General features: G+C 39.6%; 2 protein-coding genes and 1 long non-coding RNA gene across 4 annotated transcripts in view; 2 read left to right on the top strand and 1 right to left on the bottom strand.

The window, feature by feature from the left end:
* dhtkd1 (dehydrogenase E1 and transketolase domain containing 1) overlaps positions 1-8052 on the top strand; it is a 15472-nt gene extending 7420 nt beyond the window's left edge. The window contains exons 8-17 of the mRNA XM_077517697.1: positions 1031-1343; positions 1431-1515; positions 2078-2217; positions 2302-2452; positions 3339-3445; positions 3571-3735; positions 4653-4735; positions 4978-5141; positions 6327-6412; positions 6484-8052. Coding sequence (XP_077373823.1) covers positions 1031-1343; positions 1431-1515; positions 2078-2217; positions 2302-2452; positions 3339-3445; positions 3571-3735; positions 4653-4735; positions 4978-5141; positions 6327-6412; positions 6484-6585 — 1396 coding nt within the window. The 3' untranslated portion in view covers positions 6586-8052. The remainder of the gene's footprint in view (positions 1-1030; positions 1344-1430; positions 1516-2077; positions 2218-2301; positions 2453-3338; positions 3446-3570; positions 3736-4652; positions 4736-4977; positions 5142-6326; positions 6413-6483) is intronic.
* Positions 269-9476, bottom strand: LOC144016497 (uncharacterized). The gene is made up of 3 exons (XR_013282930.1): positions 8825-9476; positions 6315-6575; positions 269-3439 (listed from the first exon to the last, which is right to left on the bottom strand). It is a non-coding gene; the product is annotated as an uncharacterized LOC144016497 (long non-coding RNA).
* camk1db (calcium/calmodulin-dependent protein kinase 1Db) overlaps positions 8884-22675 on the top strand; it is a 26852-nt gene continuing 13060 nt past the window's right edge. Inside the window, exon 1 of one of the 2 annotated variants that reach the window (XM_077517699.1) lies at positions 8884-9395. In XM_077517699.1, the coding sequence (XP_077373825.1) occupies positions 9301-9395 (95 nt within the window). In that variant the 5' untranslated portion in view covers positions 8884-9300. The remainder of the gene's footprint in view (positions 9396-22675) is intronic. The other variant, XM_077517700.1, reaches the window with a different exon arrangement.

Genomic DNA, 22675 nt, shown 5'->3' with positions numbered 1-22675 from the left:
AAAATGGAACCTACCAAAAGAAAGATTAGAGTCTCTTCTTTCATCAGAAAGAAAAAAGTATATTTGTATCTGTTTCCGTTTTGCAGCAATTAGCATGAGAACATAGATAAGTTTCATCGATATTCACAAACCTGTTGAAAATCCCGGTAAAAAGAGCTTGTTGCAACATGGCCTGCTTATACTCTGCTGCCACCTGCTGGCTGTTTTTTGTAATAACTACCATTGCTTTAAGCAACCGCTTCAGGTTAGAGGCAACATCAAATCCCTCTTTGTGCTCTAGTATAAAAAAAAAACCCGTATAAATACGTTTTTAGGACCATGGCAATATTTAAAATTAGGGTGTCAGGCGATTAAAATTTTTAATTTTAATTAATCACATGACTTCAGTAGTTAACTCAGGATTAATCACAAATTTTAGATCTGTTCTAAATGTACAATAATATATTTTTCTCGTAAGTTTTCATACTCTTAACATCCATTTTCCTAACCGCTTACTCCTCACAAGGGTCACGGGGGTGCTGGAGCCTATCCCAGCTGGCATCGGGTAGTAGGCGGGGTTACACCCTGAATTGGTTGCCAGCCAATCGCAGACTCTTGTTAACATAAAAGTGGGGAAAAAATGTTAAACTAATACAAATATGTCCATGCATCTTTTAGTCAGTTTTTTTTTATAATTCATAAAACTGAGTTAAAATGAAAAAGATGTACTGTAAAAAAACGTGATATTGATTTGTGTTGGTCTTTTTTTTTCTGCCACTAGATGGCATAATTGCATTTGGAAGACGTTGACAGCTCTGTGCATTTTCTTTTAATATTTAGAAAATTCCCCCAGTAGGCTAGAGGCTTTCCAAATTAGGGGCGGTCATTGATCGCACGTTTTAAAAAAAAATTAGTGGCATTAAAGGAAGTTTAAATTAAATCAAAATGAACACACTAATTTTGACACCCCTATTTAAAATACGTTTTTGGGAGCAAATGAGTTAAAATGTGACAAGGATCCCACACGCATCTTTTTCTCGCTTCCCGGCAGCTCCCGCAAGAGCGTCCCGGACTCGTACTCGGAGCAGCTCATCTCGGAGGGCTTGATGACGGAGGACGAGTGCAGTCGGATCAAGACGGAGTACTACGGCTCGCTCAACGACAAGCTGGCCAACATGACAGTGTACAGCCCCCCGCCCACCAACCTGCAGGGCCGATGGGGGGACCTGGTGGAACCCCAGGCCCGGGTCACCTCCTGGGATACGGGCGTGCCCGTTCCACTGCTGCAGTACGTCGGAGCCAAGTCCGTAGACATCCCCGAGCACATCCAGTTGCACGGACACCTCGTCAAGACCCACGCGCAGGCACGGACACTCGCGCGTTTGATTCCGTCTGCGGCGTTTGCCAATCACGGATTAATAAATGTTGCTTCTTGGTTTGTGTGTGATCAGGCCCGACTGCAAAAGCTTGAAGAGGGGACCAAACTGGACTGGTCCACGGCTGAGGCTTTGGCTTTTGGTTCGCTCCTTTGCCAAGGTGCGAAACGCGCTTTGGTTTTCATCCCGACACGTTGACTGCATTTTAGTGTTCATTTCGTCAACAAAAAAAAAAAAAATCATTTCGTCAACACACATTTTTCACCGGACTAAAACTAGACTAGATTGGACTAAAACTCATTTATAAATGTCGGGTTTACCTTCTTCACATTTATTAAACAAGGAGAGAAGACACTCAGTTCAAAGCTCGTGATGTGAGAAACTTTTAGATCTGAAATGTTCAACATAATCTGCGTACAAAAAATATACAGGGGTTAAATGAGTCTTGACTAAAACTACTGGTAGACTAAAATGTTTGACAATTTTTGTTGACTAAAACTAGATGAATCAAATGTTTACTTGGACTAAAAAATAGACTAAAATACTCGATTTATAGTTGACTAAAATTGGACTAAATAAAAACGGGATGAGTTTGACTATGTTTAAAAAAAAAAACAAAAAAAAACAAACTAAAAAGCATGATTGAAACTGGACTAAAACAGACAAAATTTCAAAATGTTTGACAAAATTAACACTACTGCATTTCCAATCCGTCGTTTCAGGCTTCAACATTCGCATCAGCGGGCAGGATGTGGGCCGCGGCACCTTCAGTCAACGGCACGCCATGGTGGTGTGCCAAGACACCAACGACATGTTCATCCCCCTCAACCACATCGGTCCCGAGCAGACGGGGCTCCTCGAAGTACAAAAAAAAAAAAAAAAAAGAAGCAACACGTTTCACATTTTGAAGCGCCGCGTTTCTGTTGACTGTCGACATCTCTTGCAGGTGTGCAACAGTCCGCTGTCTGAGGAGGCGGTGCTCGGGTTCGAGTACGGCATGAGCATCGCCCAGCCCAAACTCTTGCCCATCTGGGAAGCTCAGTTTGGAGATTTCTTCAACGGCGCTCAGATCATCTTTGACACGTTCATCTCTGGAGGTGCGATGACCGACGCACGCTCGTTGTCCATTTTGTTTTTGCTCGAGTCCATTCACAATAAAATGTCCGCTTTAACCCATCAAGGCCTAAAGTGCCTGGCAAAAACATGTCCCTAAAACCTATGGGTGACTTTTGAGTCAACCCTCCCTAAACCTGAAGTTTTCCTGGAAATTCGACATTAACTCATTTGCTCCCAAAAACCTACAAATACGTTCTATTTGAAATGTTTTTAGTGTCAGAAAGATGTATTTATACGTTTGTGTGTTTTTTAAATGGTAGAGCATACAGAAGGCTTTGATGCAGCTTCTCAACTGCAAAGAACGGTTGAAGAAATTGTAGTTATTACACAAACGGCCAGCAAGTGGCAGCAGAGAATAAGAGATAAACCAGGGCCATGTTGGAAAAAAAAAAAGCTTGATTACTCAGAATTCTACATAGCGTTGTGAATAATGGTGATAATGATGAAACTGTCTATAATTAATTTGATACTTTCATTATTTTTCACGTACAATTAACACTTTTAAAAAACAATTTTGCCACTTGTCGACTGAAAATGACATCACCTGCCCAGTGCTCAGGTAACGACCAATCACAGCTCACCTGTCTTTTTTTTTTTAGGTTTGGTCATGTGACATTCACAAGCTGATCTGTGATTGGTTACCTAGGCCCTGAGCACATTGTGATGTCATTTTCAGTTGACTGAAAGTTGTAAAATGTGTTTTTAAAGGTACTAATTGTACATGAAAAAAATCTAATTTATTCTAAACAAAATATTAATGTTAGACTGCCAAAAATGGCTAAATAAGTAAAGTATTTCTTTAATGGTGTTAATAAAAAGACTGACCTTGAAGGAGGGGCTTCCGATGTGAACCTTTGCCGCTTTCAGGCGAGGCCAAGTGGCTGCTGCAGTGCGGGATGGTCATCCTGCTGCCTCACGGCTACGACGGAGCCGGACCGGAACACTCATCGTGTCGTATGGAGCGCTTCCTGCAGGTTAAAAGCAACCACAATTAATGAATGGAAGAAAAAGCTTTAAAAAAATGAAAAAAAAACAAAAAACTGAAGTAGGCGATAAGTGAAGCAAAAAGTTAACAATCCCCAAAATGACAATTCTTCAGATGTGCGACAGCAAGGAGGAGGGCGTGGACGGCGACGCGGTCAACATGGCGGTGGTCAATCCCACCACGTCGGCCCAGTATTTCCACCTGCTCAGGCGGCAGATGATCCGCAACTTCCGCAAGCCTCTCATCGTGGTCGGACCAAAGATGTTGCTTCGCTTTTCTGTGAGTGTTGTGAAGATGCGTCAAAATCTGCTTTTTTTTTTCTTTTTCTTTTTTTTCCTTTTCTTAACAGTGTTAATTTTATCATCCATTTTAAAATTTAGTCTCAGTTTTAGTCCAGTTTCAATCACGCTTTTTAGTTGTTTTTTATGTTTTTTTAGCATAGTCTGCCAACCTCATCCCGTTTTCATTTAGTCCATTTTTAGTTGACTATAAAAGAAGCATTTTAGTCCAAAAAAACATTTTATTCATCTAGTTTTGGTCAACAAAAATTGTCAACATTTTAGTCAAGACAATCATTTTACCCCTTATATTTTTATTCTTTTTTTATAATGTTGGACATTTCAGATCTAAAACTTTTTCACATCAAATTTTCTCATCTTTTTGATTAAAAACAACTTGACACACAATTATATCAACAAGTGGCGACTATGGCTCCATGCTAAGCTAATGAGTTAGCTAGCATTAGTTAGTCAAATAAACATTGTTGGAACGTTAGAAACGTGACACTGTTACGCTGTTAGATTAATCTTACGTTATAACTATAATTTACTTTTTTTTTTTTTAAACCTTTCACCATGAATCCACTTCCTGTCTGTCCCACGTTTTTGTGCATGTTGCACTCGCTAGGTGCAGATTTGAAAGGGGGTGTGTCACATGACAGTGTCAAAGTGACAGATTAGCAGAGACAAGATTTTACAAAAATCACATTTTCCTCTCCTTTTTGTTCATGAACTAAAAATGTCCATAGATTTTAGTCCCGTTTTTATTCAGTGAAGTACATTTTCTTCATGAGTTGACGAAAATGCATACGGATTTGGTCCCACTTATTGTTTATTCATGAGTTTTAGTCCAACCTAGTCTAGTTTTAGTCCGGTGATGAAATTAACATTAAAATTTTTTTATTTTATTTTTTAAAGGGGGCTGCATCAAGTTTGACGGAAATGGCGCCGGGGACATCTTTCAAACCCGTGTTGGGGGATACATCGGTCTCACCTGCAAAGTACAAAACCCTCAGTGCAGTAATTCGGCAGTACCTTGTCTTACAAGTGTTCCAATTTATGAGTTTTTTGGAGTTTTCAGCCATCACTTGCAGGAAAATTGATTTGTTATCAATTCAGTCACGGAACAAATTAAACTTGTAAGCCAAGGTGCAATTCCATGAATATGAATATTTGTTTGCTGATTTTGGTTTGTCAGCCAGAAAATTGAAAAAAACAAAAAACTTTTTGCAATTGCACCCAGTGTCCAGAGGGTGGTGCTGTGCTCAGGAAAACACTACTACGCCCTGCTGAAGCAGAGAGACGCTGCAGCCAAGCAGGACACGGCACTCGTCCGCTTGGAGGAGCTGTGTCCGTTCCCACTGCACGCACTACAAACACAACTTAACAAGTATCCCAATGCTAAAGGTGCGTACACGTTACTCTCACCTTCAGTCTCAAGTTAAAAAAACAAAACAAAAACAAACAAAAAAAGAACACCTCTCTTCACATTGAGCCCTGTTTGTTTATGAGGGATACAATCTAGACTCACAAGCAAAAGGTGAAAATCTGCAAATTTTACATGTAAACTGTGACACGCGTTCTCACACACGTGTTGGTACATTTCTTTTGAATTTGAAGATTTCAATTGAATCACTTACAGATACCAAGTTGTCACATTGTTTTCACTTGCCTCCGCTTGCTAATGCTGGTTTCCTTTTGACTCGAAACCACAGTAAGCGTTTGCATGAGTCATTTCTTTCATTCTTTCTTTTCTTTCTTTTTGATAAGTGCATTGCTACCTTGACGTACAAGTGCCCCTAATTAAATTTTTCGAGCCATTGCATTATATCTTTTTTTTTTTCCTCCACAATGTTAGTGACAAGTGAGTTTCAGATAAGGCTTAAGCGAAGTGGGGAAAAATGGATTTGGGTAATTTTGTCGATTATTTTAAATACATTTAAGCCGAAATTCACCTATTGCAGGGGGGCTTGGAACGTATCACCAATAAAAAATGAGCATTGTAGACCTGAATTAAATGTACATATGACTGGATAGTAGGGATGTAACAATATCGTGATATCGCGTGATATTAAAACTTCCATAATATATTGTCGTCACGTCACAATATTAAAAGCAGCACATCAGTTTAAAAAGGCAGGTGTTGATTTCCATTTTTGCAGTTCTAGCACCCTCTGGTGGCTTGTTTTTTAGTGCAGTTTAATTTTCATTAGGGATGTTTTGGCGTTCTGTGTTTAAAATCTATGCTAATGGTCAGATGCAGGGGAACGTAATATGCTTGTGAAGCGAGTTAATATGTGGAGGAACTCAATGTGTGCTTGCATTAAGCAAGTAAATGTTAATTATTAAATGTTATTAGAAATTGTAGGTTGTTTATATGCATTGTTAGGTACAAAGGCACTTTTTTTTTTTTTAACAATATTGTGACCTTTTTTGCATCGACAACATCCCCACAATATCGTATCATGACCTTCATATTGTGATAATATTGTATCGTGATGTTTGGATATTGTTTTGGATATTGTTCCATCCCTACTGGATACCACAGACAAGTTGTAATGATAAAAAAAACAAACAAACCTGCGTCCACAGAGTTCATCTGGAGTCAGGAGGAGCCTCAGAACATGGGCCCGTGGGCTTTTGTGGCCCCCCGGTTTGAGAAGCAGTTAGCCTGCAAGGTGAGTCTGGTTTCTTTGGAGGCCCCCAAAAAAGGATCGCAAAATATATCGACCTTTCTTGTCCTCCTCAGCTGCGCTTAGTGAGCCGACCCGCACTGCCCGCCCCCGCCGTGGGCATCGGCACCCTCCATAATCAGCAGCAAGAGGCCATCCTCGCCGCCACCTTTTCTTAAAAAAAAAAAAAAAAAAAAGAAAGAAAGACGACTCCTCACTTTCAGACCCAATAAGCTGTGACCAACTTTAGACCAAGACTTACAACATGAATCACGTCTCCGGGTGGAAATCAGTGTCAATATTGTACTGTAGGTGCAACTGAGCCGCTAGGTGATTTTATTATTTGTTTTAATCATTCTCCTTCTCAACGTGTTTTGTGTGTGCAACGAATCTCAGTCAAAGCCTTAGCAATGATGTTTACATTTGAATTATGGGATTAGTGACAAATCGTTTGTCATACATAGCTAATCATGAAACCAATATGTTTTTGTAACTACGAATATCAATGACAGGAGTACTTGTGTAAAAAAAACAAACAAAAAAACCTCAAAAGTAGGGCATCACTGCAATCAGGTGTTCAGCACATCTACCTCACAGTTATGAGGTTCTAAATCTCATGTGTGGAGTTGGCATGTTTTCTCCGTGATTGTGTGAGCTTTGTCTGGAGCTGTCAAGATGAATCGATTATCAAATTAGTCGGCAACTATTTTAGTAATCGTTTGGAGTCAATTTTTTTTAAGTTTAAAATTGGCCAAATTCTCTGATTTTTAGTATATTAACAGCAGGGCTTTAACTGGCTCAAATTGAGGCAGAGGCGGTACTATCCTGACTACCGATACCGATACCAGCTGTTTCTTCAGTAGTTGTTGCTTCGGGGGGGTTTTCGGTGCACTGCTGTTGATTATAGCGCCTCCATAATGGCACAGTACTGCATCTGCGGTTATAATGTGTCGCTGACAAACTCAATCGACACAGCTTGGAGCGCTGTGTTGAGCGATATCAGTCTGTTAGGCTGAAAGTGGCCGCCTGTGAATTTTGTACATAGGAAAAACCCTGAACAGTAAATTCACTGATTTCTGTAGTCCTTCGTCAAAGAAGCCCGACTATCGTCAGTGTTTAATCAAAATAAGACATTTGCAAACATTTGTTTGCTTTGTAAAACAAAAACCGAACTGGTAACATAGTACATCAATTCCCCATGAATGCTGGTTTTGTGTACTACATGAATAAATAATATTTCAGACAATAAATATAAATAATACACTACAAATAGCTGTCACCCAAAGTCAGCTGGGAAAAACTCGAGCTCACCCGCCACCAGTGAGGAAAATAGAAAACGAATGAATGAAAGTACTGAAATTACGTTTTGTCAAAAAAGGGACAATTGCATTTGAATCACCAAATGGGGAAATTTGGATGTATGACGTTTGAAGTTTCGAATCTCAAAAAGAATATAGAAACTGAAAATGTCTCACTCTAAAGTGTACTGTACATTTGGAAGTGAAGTGAGAACTTGACGTCAATGTGTTATTTTGCTCTGCTCTCAGTACGAAAAAAAACTCCCATTACGCAAGGGGAAGTGTAAATAAAGCAAATTGGGATATTGAAAATTTGATATTTTGGGGAATAAATCTATTTTGTGCTTCTGTCTTGAGTCATGCTCAACTTTTCTTTTTTTTTAACACAGAAGGCACCTTAGAAAAGTACATCATTTTGCTTTCAACTTTCTTGTTTCAGTAGAATAGTTTTAATTTTGAGTAAAATGTATCCATACATTTAAGTTACAGGCAGATAATTTGAGGGTAACAAATATGCGATCATGGAAAAACTAACGTACATTTATTTAAAAAAAAAAAAGTTACACTGCACATTTTTCATTATAGAAGGTAATATTTTAGTTACAGCCCCATGGTGTACCAAATGTGGCCATTAAGAATTTACCAAATGAAATTAAAATGTATTTACATCTCATAGTTCATATATTGTATTTTCCGGATTTTAACAAAAAAAAAAAAATTCTATAGTTGAGTTGTAGTAGCATGAATGTATGCCGTTTTTTCTTTGGCCTTTTGGAACAGTAAAGACTGTGCTCCGTTAATTCCATCTAGCAACAAGTGGACATTTAAAAAAATGTATAAATTCTTGTTGGATATTGTTTTATTGGTAGTCGGTAAATAATATTATAATAATACATTTGTTTCACCTAATAAGCCAAGTACTGTTGGGCTACTGTACATTTGTTGCGGTGTCAATTTTATTCGGCGTTTGGGGCAGTCACGATTGAGCCCAATAAAGTCTGCCTACCAACAAGTGGATGTGTATGCTAGTAGTACAGTATAATAAATAGAATAAAATATATTAAAAACAAAACAAACAAACAAAAGAAGAAGAAGAAGCGAAAGAGCGTTAAGGATGCACCTGCCATCGGAACTCTTAAAACCAGGAAGACCTCTGGACTGGACTCGCCTGGACCGGACCAGGGACTTTCCGCTCATTTGGTGCAATGCGAACACTTAAACGACACAAGCTGATAGTCACGGCAACCCCTCCTCCACCTCCTCCTCGTCGGTGGCGAGAGGGAGCCACGGCCGGAGCCAGGGCGTCACTCAACGGCAGCACCGAGCGTCCTTCCACCTCCCCCCGCCGAGCTTCCCTCACACCGCATCACCACCACCGGCTTGGGAAGGAGATACAAGAGGAGGAGGAGGGACACACCGTGTTTCCCCCGTCACGCAGCGGATTAGTCCACTAAGAACCTCGGCAACACTCATCACTTTTGCCTGGTTCGCTTCAGACGCAGCTTTGCTCCCAACCGCTCCTCCGTCTTCTTTTTGTTTTTGTTTTTTTCTTTTCCCCCCCCCTTCTTCTTCTGTTTCCTCCCCACGCGGCGAGACATGGCGAAAGAGAACGGCGAGTCCGGCAACGGGTCGTGGAAGAAACACGTCGACGACATCAAGAGTGTGTTCGACTTCAAAGAAGTCCTCGGAACGTGAGTTGGCACGATTGCCTCCATTTTGTCCGTTTCAGCGGGAAAGTTTGGGTGGTGGTGAATTGTAACACGCACACACACATAGACGTCTATGCACAAAATACACGTCTTTGATTGACAGCTGTTGAACATCAGCTGAAATTGACTGGTCACGTGACCGTGCGTCCATTTTGCGACGTTCACCTGAAGTCAAATGAAATCCGCTGGTGTCTTGACCTCACGGCGTTTATTTATTTATTTTTCTTTTAGTTGTAGTTTAAATATTTAAAAGGGTAAAGATAGCTTATAGATTCATTATTATTATTATTATTATTATTACTATGTATATTATATATATATATATATATATATATATATATAATTATTTTTTTATTTTAATTTCTAATTAAGTGTAGGGATTTTTATATTGATTTTGGACTACTATTAATTGAGTTAAAAGTGCAATAAAATTTCACCAATAGTATATTAGCTGTCTGGATGTGTTTGTACAGCATTTATGTGTCAATATTACGTAATTATTTGAAGGCATATCACACATAGAACTCAACGTTGATTTTCTATTAGCCTGTCAATGGGATTTCCCATTGACTGCTAGCATGAATTAGCGCTGGCAATGTTTCTCAAACACAGCATGGCTCGTTTAAATGAATACAACGTGTGTAATTCTTTTTGTTGTTCTTTTTAGTTTGAAGGGAAACTCCAACTGGGGTGTCGTGTCATTAACATTTCTTGAAGCATGCTCAGGGCAGAAAAATGAACATACTTTTTTACTATTACTCGTTTTTGTTGATGTGATCGTGAGAATCACAATTAAAAACCGAGAATGTGAGTACCAGTATGCTTAGTGCAAAAGCCACATTTTAAATTCTGTTGAGTATAGAATTTTTTTCGGCTGATTAAAAAATCTCCAGTATTACCTTTCTCATTCGATCAGCTGCCAAACTAAAACCACTTGGTCGAAAAAGTGCCACATTTTTGTGATAATTCATGACGTTATCTTGTCATTGTGTTAATCATCTCGTCTGCGGTGTGCGCCACAGCCATAAGTCAAGTTTTCCCTGCTAAATGTTCTCCTGCAGATCAATGAGCTAAAACGGTCCGACGCTTTCACCTGGAGGCCTGTTGTGATTTCCCCAAGGTGTTCTCTTATGTGTGAACCCCCCCCCTAAAATCCATTCAACGATGAATAACAACGGTGAATCATCCAGATTTACCGTCCAATCGGTGGCCAGTCAGAACAAATACGCCTTGCATCGCCCACAAGCTGGAGCACTTTTTTTTTTTTTTTTTGTAGTTTGCCTCATGTGGCCTTGTGGCTTCCATTCAGTGCGTGTATGGATGTGTGACTTGTACTTTTTTCACTCCTTCTTATATGTTATATATAAACTTAGTTTTGAGCTAGTTTTTAAAATGTTGACTTTGTTGGTAGTATGAGTGGCACCACGGTGAGTCAGTGGTTAGCTCGTCTGCCTCATATTCTGGGTTCGAATTTCTGATTTGACCTTTCTGTAAGGTGTTTCTGGGAACATCCACATTACAAAAAACATGCACGTTCGCTTTGTTGAAGACTCTAAATTGTCTGTTGAACTTTTTTTGTTGATAGGTGGCCTTTGATTGGCTGGTGACCAGTCCAGGGTGTTGTTTTATAGTTTGAGGTGCCAAAAAAAGGAAAAAAATATTTGCAATTTTGTTTTTAGCTCAGTCCAAATGCTCCAAAATTGGCCGTCAATATGGTGAACTCGACTGCTAGCGATTGAGGTAAATCAAATTTGTCTGCAGTTGACTGGCCACCACTCCAGGGTATGACTGTGCAATTACCTGAAATTCAATTACAATTTCAATTATTACATTTCACAATGACAAAATCAGCATAATCGTAAAAAAAAAAAAAAGATTATTAATACTAATTTTTTAGTAAATTTAATTGATATATTTGCACTTTTTTTAAATTTTAAAATAAGTCATTTAATACATTTTCATCCAAAAGAACTTGCATAATTACCTGTGTAGTGTTTCAAAGACTTTTATTTGTCTTAATATTTTTTCTGTTTAATCATTTTCTTGTTTTGCACCAAAAAATAAACGATCGTCCTGTTCGTGATTTCAGTTATTACCAAAATCACCGTGATGAATATTTTCTTAATAATCAAGCAGCCCTCGTCAATGGATTTAACGATGTTGCTATGACATTGCCAGTTGCCTTCTTTAGCGTATAATGCTAATTCAAGCCATTTTTTTTTCATGCTTTGGCAGCAGAGCCTGAAGCATGAGCAACAAACGCTTGATTCATTTACTGGTCGATACTGCAAGGACGACATTTCCTATCAAAACATTTTGTTTCCAGTTGCTCTCCGGTGTTTACATGCGTGTTAGATGCCCGATTTCCGTCGGATAATTAGATTGTGTCCCGTAAAGCTTCTGCGTGGCCTGATTGACCTGGTCACGGGTCGGCGCCTGTTGTAACCAAGATGTGCAAGTCGTCGGCCTGACCTGGTGCAGCGGCTTTTGCCTGAGGATTTATTACGACACGAGGACGAGTCGTGGTCACTCTGCCTTCAATTTGAGCCGCTGGTTTCCTCATTAGCGCGCGTGAGGGATGTTCCCTTTCCCCTTTTGTAGCCTCCCTCTACTCAAATCACTTTCATTGACCGCTGCCACGGATTAATTACGCTGCATGACTTCCAGTAGGGCTCAGTGGTGTTTGGCATCTGGTGGCACAATTTAGTAGACGGAAGACGTGCAACTATCAATTTAGACTTGCCTACAGGTTGTAAATTTCCCCCAAAAATGGTAAGTCGAAAATGTGTAATATAGCTTGGGCATGGAGTGTGACAATATATCGCTATTGCAATAAATCGTGATATTATGTCTCCCGATAGATTATCGATACGCCTACGCAAGTATCGCGATATTTGTAGTTAATATACAACCACAAGAAACGACTCCATTGTTCATGACTTATTGAGCAATTACTTGGCGGGCCACTAGGGGGAGCGCCTCATAAGAGTGGCGGGTAAATGGATGCAAGTCTACAGGCAAAGAAGACTCATCAGCGCACTTTGACTTGTGGAAGACATTTATCTGTCCAGAAATGGGCTCAGTTTTGCATACGTTTTTCTAAAAATGTGTTATATATCTTCAATTTTAACATTTTAAAATATAGTTTATGTTTTGACTTTTTGAAGCACACAATTTCTGGGGAATATTAACTCTTTTACTGCCACATGTTATCAAAAAAATTTAAGGCTTTGATCATTCTCGTCATCCTGGAAAACGTTCTATTTCATCAGATTCCGTCATGTTTCATTGTAATTTCATACACCGGCAGCCCATTGAAAAGAGATACAATGCTGCCATCTGCTGACCATAGTTGTGGAGTGTTTTTGATTACACAACCCGTTGACCAGGCAGCGCTGCACTTAGACGTTGCGCTTCCCATTGATTTAAAAACAAAAACAAAAAAAACGTAGTTGACGTCATTTAACGTTTATGGCGGCATACATCGTGATTTTACTAATCGCTATTAAACGTTTTTGGCGGTCAAAGAGTTAACATTGCTTTAATATTGAAGTAATTTTATTTTATTTATTTATTTACTTTTGCAGTGTCACACAAAAAATAGTTTATCAAATGAAACAATTGACTATGTAACCGACTGACATGTTGCATGACAAGTGTTTAATTTAAGAAAGACAAATTTGTTCACAGAAAATTGTTTCTGTTAAGAAGATATTTGTATTTAAAAAAAAAAAAAATACACTAAAGTACTCACAGTTTTTAATATTGTAGGGAATACTCCAACCCAAAACATTAACAGAAGCATGTCATAAATGTTGCACGCCTCATCGCAATTTACCCAAGAATCAATGCTTAGTGCCTGCGTATTGATAAATGGGCACCGCGCAGTGTAATCAACCCAGCCACTCTCATTTCTTTGTGTAAGACTGCACCGGCTCAGCACCCTTTTAAATATGATTCATTGTCGACTCAGTCATCCAGAGTAGTTTGAATTAATTAGCCTCACGCTCCTCGTTGAATTGCGTATTACACGCATGCTGCAACACTTCACACAATAACTAACAACAACTCTTTATACTAGCGTTGCGTCGCAGTGGGCCAAATGTGCCGAGCGGCCTCGCTACCGAGGCTTCCTTGCGTTTGCTGACGAGAGCTAATGAGATGTGGGTGAATTGAAGTCCGTCCTTCTACCTGCCTCGGAGGCTAAATCGGGACTCTAAAGCCGCTGAGGGGGCAGATTGGAGTCAGCTGACCGCGATGCTAAGTGGCAGTAGCGCCAGTTGGGACCAGTTACTGCATCGCTTGTACCACGGCCGTGCTTCAGTTGTCCTGTGACCAAGCCCTTAACTCCATTGACACCATTCCAAATGTTAGTATAAGCCCTAATTTAAGAAAAGCCAATTGGAAACTTGAAAAAGGTGCGCTAACGTCAAACACTAATGGAGGATGAAGAACAGCCTTAGATGGCCTTGGCACAAAAAAGATTTGATCCTGAGATAATTTAGCTTTTTTTTCCCTCCGTTAGCCAGTTCACAACACTAGCATAATATACTTGATTATTTTATGTTGCTTTTTAACTCATTCACTCGCCGCCATTTTCACAGAAGCAGTCCCGTTCGCTCCCGGCTGTTTTACTGGATTTTAACTGATTTTGCAAGGCCCACAGAATATTGTGTTCTATTGCTATAAAAGCATGGAACATATCAAAAGGAAGATGAAAGTCTCTTCTTTCATCAGGAAAAAAAAAGTATGTTTCTATCTGTTTCCGTTTTGCAGCAATTAGCATTAGATGAGAGCTAAGTTTCACCAGTTTTCGCAAATCTATTCAAAATTGTAAGTAATTGAGCTTTTTTTCTAGATGGCCCTGGTTGATCTCCTTTGCTTTGCTGCCACCTGCTGGCCATTTGTGTAATAACTACCATTTCTTCAACCATTCTTTGCAGTTGAGAGGCTGCATAAAAGCCTTCTGTTTGCTCTAGCATAAACCCCCCCCCCCCAAAAAAAAACATATAAATATGTCTTTGGGACACTTAGAGCGTTAAAAAAAACGTATTTATACGTTATTGGGAGTAAATGAGTTAACTGTGGAAGTCGGCATTGCAAAATATCACAATTGATTTACCTGTGTAAATAAGGGGTATATAAATTATTTTTTGAGAGCTCAATATTGTTCATTCGGCAGTCTTACCGATTCAACATATTATCATCATTGCTCTCTTTTTTTTTTTTTTTTTTTTTTTTTTGTGTATGTCTGTGTGAATTTGTGCTCATAATTAATTCACCTGAAACCTAATAAAAATCCCATGACCCTTCACCTTAACCGGATACTTCAGTCTGGCCAGAGTCGTGAAGTTCAGAAGGTCGGGAGACCAGAGGAAAGATCAAAGGAGAGCAAGCTGAAGCAAAGTAAACTCCAGCATCAACCAGACACCGCCTGCAACCCCACATGGTTACAAAAACCAGCATCTTTCACCAACATAATTTACATAAATTGAATAAATGAGCAAAGGTATGGGAACAAGGTTTGATATAACGCGAGGTAATGTGCGACTTTCTGTCAATCAGTTATTTCAGGAAGTACAACAACAAAAAACACCAAGCGAAACTTAATTTTTAAGTTAATAAGGGAGAAAATATTTTATGTGCAGAACAGTAATTTTCCCGATGTGCGAAATTCATCAAAACAGTTATTGTCTGTAATTGACAAAAAAATTGTTTACTTTTGTACTTTTTTACCACTTAGTTACTGTTAAAATTGAAATAAATGTCTTGTAAGTTTAACCTATCACAGAGAAGTTTGAATGATTACAAAAAAAAAAAATACCTCAACAATGGTGAAGTGCTTGTTTACGATGGCTTATTAGGGCCCCGTATAAATATATTTTTTTAAGTGGGCGGGGCCAATATTCTGAGAGGAAAACTGGCCAATTTGCCAAATTTGAGAGTTTTGTTTATTCTCTGAATATTGCCCCCGCCTTCTAAAAAAAATATATAATAAAATAATCAGGAAATCTGGAAAAAGTTTAATTTAATGCTAGATTAAAAACAAATATCTCAATTCACTTTTCAGGGTCTTTTAGTACATTTCTGAGTTTGCTTTTTTATTTTTGCTTATTCTTAAGCAAGAGATTTGAATCAGTACTTCTACTTTTACCAGTTTATTTTCTTTTTCTTTTTTTTTTTAAACATCGTTTCTGTACTTCTTCTTGAGTACAGAATGTGATGACTTTTGCCACCTCTGGCCATGTTGAATCGGTTCCTTTTCACAAGCTGAAATGCTCCCAAGGCGCATCTTACGTAAAAGCCCGTCGGTCCTTTTTGCAATGCAGCGCAAGTGGCAGCTAGGCAACAAGGATGATGGAAGTCCTTGGTTACTTGCTACCTTTTGGAACACGGCGCCACCTACCACATCCCACCACCTACATCCTCCGCACTTTGTCACGCTTTATTGACGCTCTTGAAATCATTCGCCAAAAAATGAATTAAGAGCTCAGTTGTGCATGCGTGGTATCAGGCCGAGCCTGAAAAGGGAAGCATCCGGGCGGGAATCTCCCCTCGACGAGCTCACGAGCTCAGATTTAATGCCAAACGTTTCCCGGGAGGGAAGCTGATTTTGGATACGCACGAGAGCGTAAACAATTGTTCTCTGGAAAATAGCCTCAGGAAGTCCCGTGTTGTTGTTGTTGGTCAGTCGATCTTGACTCCAGTCGCTGGAAATGTGTCTAGACTCGTTGTTTGGCCTACATCAGCAGTCAGTGCTTATCTGAAAAAGAAAATGATAAGAAATGTCACTTATTTCCTTATCTCCAAATTGAAAACAGCTAACCCGTGCATTCCATCTCCTTTTGACACAGCTGCCATTTTACAGGTTTTAATTCAGCTTGAAGATGAATAATATTTTAGCCGCTTTTGGTCAGCTTCTAGCAAAGACTAGCTAGCTCCTTTGCACGGCTAAATTATTTAAAAAAAAAAAAAAACTACGATTAATATTACTATACAAGTGTGTGTATATATGGGAGGCTAGCTAGCAGATTGTAAGGTTAGCTGGATGGTGGTGATCAAGGCAGAAACTTAACTTTATCCCCTTTAGCTGGCTCGGATTAAACCCGAAGAATATACATGAGAAAGAATGTAAAATAAAACATGGTGTTGATATCTTAGTGTAATGATGGCCCAATGGGAGGTGGTTAATGAAAGTAACGCTACTAACGCAATGAGAATACACGTTATCGAGACACGAGCAGATAGCTAGCTAGCTAGCTCAACAGCTAGCTGGATTTTAAAGACAAGCGCTGTACAGTGAGAGTGTAGCCCAAGTGGAAGTAAACAAAAAAAAAAAATCATATCTCAAACAATTCGAAAGACGGGTCACTCACATCAAGGCACCACTTTATTAGGAAATAATAAAATCATTGGACAGCGGACACGCTACCGAAACAATGTATTCCATTAGCTTAATTTGCTAACATTGTGAACTGACTTACAAAAATGCAACATAATGTAAGAAATGAAAGGATACACCTTTCCTGTATGTTATTTTCAGATTACAGTACATTTGGAATTTTTCAGCGGCAGAAAATGAAATGGTGCTTTTTATGCTAGCGCAAGACGACGCAATCGCCTCGAATCATTATCGTAACCGACAACATCAAACAATTCTCTTAATTAAGTCCGTGGATGCGGAATCTCTGAGTCGGCATTAAATGTCGTCAAGATCGCAATCAGCATCACAAACGCCGTTGACTTCTCTACCATCTATTGGTGGTACTGTACTTTTTTTTTTTTTTTTTTTTTTTTTAACCTTGTGACGTAATCTGCAGAGTTAAGTAATCAGTTAAAGTTGTCATTTTGTCTATTTTTAGTTGACTATAAATCTAGCAATTTCGTCTTTGTTTTAGTCCAAGAAAACATCATTTTATTCGTCTAGTTTTAGTCAACAAAAACTGTCGACGTTTTAGTCTCGTTAAGCATTTTCTGATCTAAAACTATTTTACGTACAATTTTCTCTAATCACTTTTATGTAAAACAATTTAACACACCAAGTGGCTACTATGGCTCCATGCTAGGAGCTAGTAAGTTAGCAAGCGTTAGTTAGCGGTTGGATTAACATTATTGTTGGAACGTTATAGCCGTTGGCTTTTTTTTTTTTTTCTCATATCATTTTCATCTCGTTTTGTTCATGAACTAAAATGTCGATAGATGATTTTAGTCCAGTTTTTATTAAGTGAAGTACATTTTCATCTCATCTTCAACTGTCGACGAAAATGCATACGGATTTCGTCCCACTTATTGTTTATTAATGAAGGTTTTCAGTCTAGTCTAGTCTAGTTTTAGTCTGGTGAAAAATGTGTGTTGAAATTAACACTACTGCGTGACAAAATGGTGCCGCTGTCGTTTGAAAGGGGGGTCATCCTCAGTCAAGTTCCAAAGAGTTGTTGCAGCGCTAATCGGCCACGCCGTGTCGTTTGTCTCCGTTTTTAAAAATAAACCGTTTTGATGCTCCCCCACTGACAGCTTTGGAATTACACATGCACCTGGTCAACTTTGATCTATCTTTAGATTGGGCGGCGGAGGATAAAAAAAAACATTTTATTTTTGCACCGCAGCTTCCTTCTCAACTGCATTCCTTCGATATCGGCCTCGTGACGGCACTTGTCAAAAAATAAAGGTGACTCAAGCGTGCGCGTATTCACACGTTTACACACAAACGCACGCTAAGCCGGACAAAAAAAAAACGGTCTCATTTTGAAACTGAAAACTTTCGACAACTGACAGTTTTGCACTGTTATTTTCTGTTTTGTATAGTATTGATGGTTGCTAGAATTGCAATTATTGTAGCGGTACTTTGAAGAGGCGGCTTGAGACACAAAAAGTTGCTGCTAGTATACAATAATTCAACATGTCTGACTTCATGTGCAACAATAGCAAGACGAAGACAGAACACACGTCTCATCATCGCACAGCAGCTGTTGTCGCACGACGCAAACTTTTTCTACACCTTGCGTTAGCAGCGGCGAAACACCCGAGACCACAGGAAGTCGGCGGGAAAACGCTCGCCTCGCTTCCCGCTGCGCTGACGAGTTCTTGTCGACGACAAAACGAAACTGTGACCTCGCACTGATCTCAAATACTGAACTCGAGGAATGAAACACAAGGAAGATCTTTTAATGATTTTTCAAATGTGAGAAATCCCACACAGCAAAGAAGAAACAAACAAGCAAACAAAATTAACTAAATAGTTCCCTGAAATTAAAATGGTTTTAGATTTACCTTTTTATTGGCCGTCAGATTTTTAGAATATTTTATTTTATTTTATTTTTTTGGTCAAAAAGCCCAATATCGGCACTGATTCTTAGTCTATCCCTAATAATTTCTCAGAATAGTCTTTGAGAGACCTCCGACGAACTGGCCACTTGCTGATTTTGATCAGGGGGGCTGCTTAAATTGGGTCCGGTTATCGGTATGCGTCTGCCATGCTTATGAATGATGTATGGTGGAACACATGGCAGAAAACTCATCGTTAACAGCTCGCATATGAGGATTTGCAATAGTAAATGTTAAACCGGTTTAACATTTACGATTATCAGCACAGAAAAATCGTTCAGGATAATCTATCAGCGACAGCAACCATGGGAATGAATGGCGAAGGGGGGAAAAGATCCACTAATCAAGCACCTTGGGATTCAACAGGAAGTGACCTGATTTCAACAGGAAGTGACCTGGAACTGACCTAATTTCAACAGGAAGTGAATTGATTTCAAAAGGAAGGGACCCGGAAGTGATCTGATTTCAACAGGAAGTGACCTGTTTTCAACAGGAAGTGTCCTGGAACTGACCTGATTTCAACAGGAAGTGACCTGGAAGTGATCTGATTTTAACAGGAAGTGACCTGGAACTGACCTGATTTCAACAGGAAGTGACTTGATTTCAACGGAAAGTGACCCAGAAGTGACCTGATTTTAGCAGGAAGTGACCTGATTTCAACAGGAAGTGGCCCGGAACTTACTGATTTCAACAGGAAGTGACCCAGAAGTGACCTGATTTCAACAGGAAATAGGAAGTGACCTGATTTCAACAGGAAGTGGCCTAAAATCAACAGGAAGTGACCTGATTTCAACAGGAAGTGACCCAGAACTGACCTGATTTCAACAGGAAGTGACCTGATTTCAACAGGATTTGGCAAACTGTTCAGTGCATGCGGCTTTCCACCTTGCAAGAGTCAGCAGTCACATCCAACATTTCCGCGGAAATGTTTCTAGTTACATACTGTAGTAATTGTGTGGTGTTGTGCCTTCAAGGGGCGTGGCTTAGTGACTGACATCAGGAGCTGGAGTCTGTTCGTCTTTGTTTGAGCATCTTGGTGTGAGACTTGACTGTCCTGTTCCTGTTCTACAAACGGCTGAATGCGTGTCGGGGGCTGTGGCCCACAAGCGAGGGCATGACAGAAACCTTTATTTGCTCCTTTTTTAACTGACCACTTCCATATGAATATCATCGCAAGCACTTTGTGAGTGTGCATCCATAGCGCTATCGTATGTCGGAGTAGCCTGTGAGGACCTTGAAGTGACTCGAACCAGCTGCTAAAAGCGCATCTCTGGGTGGCAAAAAAACACACACAAAAAAACAAAACAAAAAAAAAACGCCGTTACTGCTTTGCCGCAATGTTTGTGACCCGTACGATGGCGTCGCCTCGCGTTTGCTTGCTGACTCACTTGGCCCCGCATAACAACAACGCTCCGATTTCAACTTGGATGACACTCTGCATGCTGGCTGTGAGTGAATGAGTGAGTGTGTGATCGTGTATGCGTGTGCGTGAGTGTGTGTATGTTTGTGTGCTTCCACGTGTGTTGAAATAATTGGTGTTAAAATGCGTTTAGGGCTCCCGAATGAGTCCCCTGCGGATGTGGAAGTCGGAGCACTTGTGATGGGATTTTTTTCTTTTTGAATGGAAAGGGGGTGGGGGGTTATAATACTCGTGGGTCTGCATCGGCAGGCTGCTCACGTACCGCGGCGCTGCTGCGTAACAACACTCCAATCATCTCGTAAACGACGCATTACAGCGCTCCCGCCCGTGTGAAATGTGTGTCGCGCAAGTAACACTACACCTAAGTCGCCTTTAGGGGGCGGCGCGGCTCAGTGGTAGAGCGGTCGTCTGGCAACCCGGAGGTTGCGGGTGGGTTCGAGCATATGCCATTGTGGGTACCTCACGATAAGATACAATATGCGATACAGGTCTCACGATATGACGATACGGCGATTATCGATTATATTAGTCAGGTAATAAAGCCATACTCAAGACATAAACTGATGTTTCTTTTTGTACCATCACTGAAAAGCAATATTCAAAGTGGTTGTCTTCTTCACAGTGAGTACTTTAGTGTATTTTATTTAAACAAATACAAATGTTTTTGTGAACAAATTTGTGTCTTTCGTAAACACAATTTTCACGCAACATGTCAGTTAGTTACATAATTAATTAATTTCATTTTACAAACCGTGATGCAATTGTTTTGTGTAACATTGATAAAGTAAATAAATCAATAAAAAGACTTAAATATTAAATCAATATTAACATTCCTCAGACATTGTGTGCTTCAAAAAGTCGAGACATAATATATGTAAAATGTTAAAATTGAAAAGATATATATATATATATATATATATATATATATATATATATTTTTTTAAATATAAAAAAAAAATAAAAAAAATAAAAAAAAAAAATAAAAAAATAAAATAAAAATAAAAATAAAATAAAATAAAATAATTTTTTTTTTTTTTTAAAATAAAAAAAATAAATTGAAAAGATATAATACACATTTTGCATAGAAAAATACGCAAAACTGAGTCAGTTGCTGGATGCGTCTTCTTCGCCTGAAGACTTGCGTCCATTTCCCCGCCACTCTTATGAGGTGCTCCCTCTAGTGGCCCGCCAAGTAATTGCTCAATAAGTCATGAACAACGGAGCCCATTATGGTGGCTGTATATTAACTACAAATATCGCGATACTTGTGTATCGATAATCTATCGGGAGACCAAAGTATCACCATTTATCACGATACCGATATATCGTCACACTACTAATGAGTAGTAGGATGTAAACCGCTTTGAGGGCCTTGTAAGGTGGAAAAGCGCCATATAAATGAAGTAGCTTTTACTTTTTATACACAGAGATACGTGCGTTTAGTCCGAGAGTGAACGAGTGAGCGCTTGTGTGCGAGTTGAGTACGTCTGAGTGGGATTAGTTTGGATTTTACCGTCCACGCCGGGGGACTTAGCTTGTCCAGTTCGGAGGCTGCGGGGGAGGAAGCGGTTTACACGGACGACGTAATGGAGCCTTCTCATGTCAGAAAACAAAACACACACTTAGTGACTTTTTCCCCACGTCGGTGACGTCACACATTGGTGACAATTTCATGCGCGCTCGTTTGATGACATCATCAGTGACTATTAAAGTGACTGGCGAGTACGCGACGAGTGAATGATTCCCAAATCTCTCGTCACTTTACAGCGTTGACATTTTGAGTGGACTATGTGGCCCACTATAAAAAAAATAAAAAAAATGGCACTATACACAACTTTTTAAAACGAACCTTTCAAGTGTCTCAAAAGCACTCGCACTCAATTAAATGTCACGGCAATAAAAGGAGGATTTATTGCAAGGGTTGTCGCTGTTAAACTTCATCACATTCACTCAGCGAAAAATGAGCCAGATGAAACATTTCAAAACTTTCACTGCCATTAGTTTGTCCAATAACCCAATTATTTTTACATCCCTTGTGATTAAACGAGGGACGATATTGCCAAATAGTTCAACCTTGTTGTGACCAGACAATAACCAAATCTCCCAAAGGCTTGTGAGAAAAAAAATGTGTTCTGGCCTGACGACGGGAACGTTTGGTTCCCGTTCACGGAGAATTCATGAAGTGGACGGCAAACTTGGTGACAAATCTCCCCGCGAGCTTTTTGATGAAGCCGAAATTGTCTTTTTTTGGTCAAATGCAGGGGGGGGCAAGAAAAAGGCAGCTCAGCAAAAATGTATGGAGACGGGGCCTTGAATGTGGTATCATAGCAACGCGCGGCGATTGCTCGAGCAAATATTGCCTTCATTCACAACTCTATTTGATTTGCAAGGCAGATGTTTGAAAGGACACACATCATTTTTTTTTTTTTTTTTTAAAGAGAGGTTTTTAAAAGTGTTTGTCCGGCCTTAAGCCAACACCAGCAGACCGGCGGCCCTCGTCTGAGACTTTGTAAATATT

Source organism: Festucalex cinctus, chromosome 3 (assembly GCF_051991245.1).
Source record: "Festucalex cinctus isolate MCC-2025b chromosome 3, RoL_Fcin_1.0, whole genome shotgun sequence".
Classification (NCBI taxonomy): Eukaryota; Metazoa; Chordata; class Actinopteri; order Syngnathiformes; family Syngnathidae; genus Festucalex; species Festucalex cinctus.
This window is presented reverse-complemented; position numbering and strand designations above follow the sequence as displayed.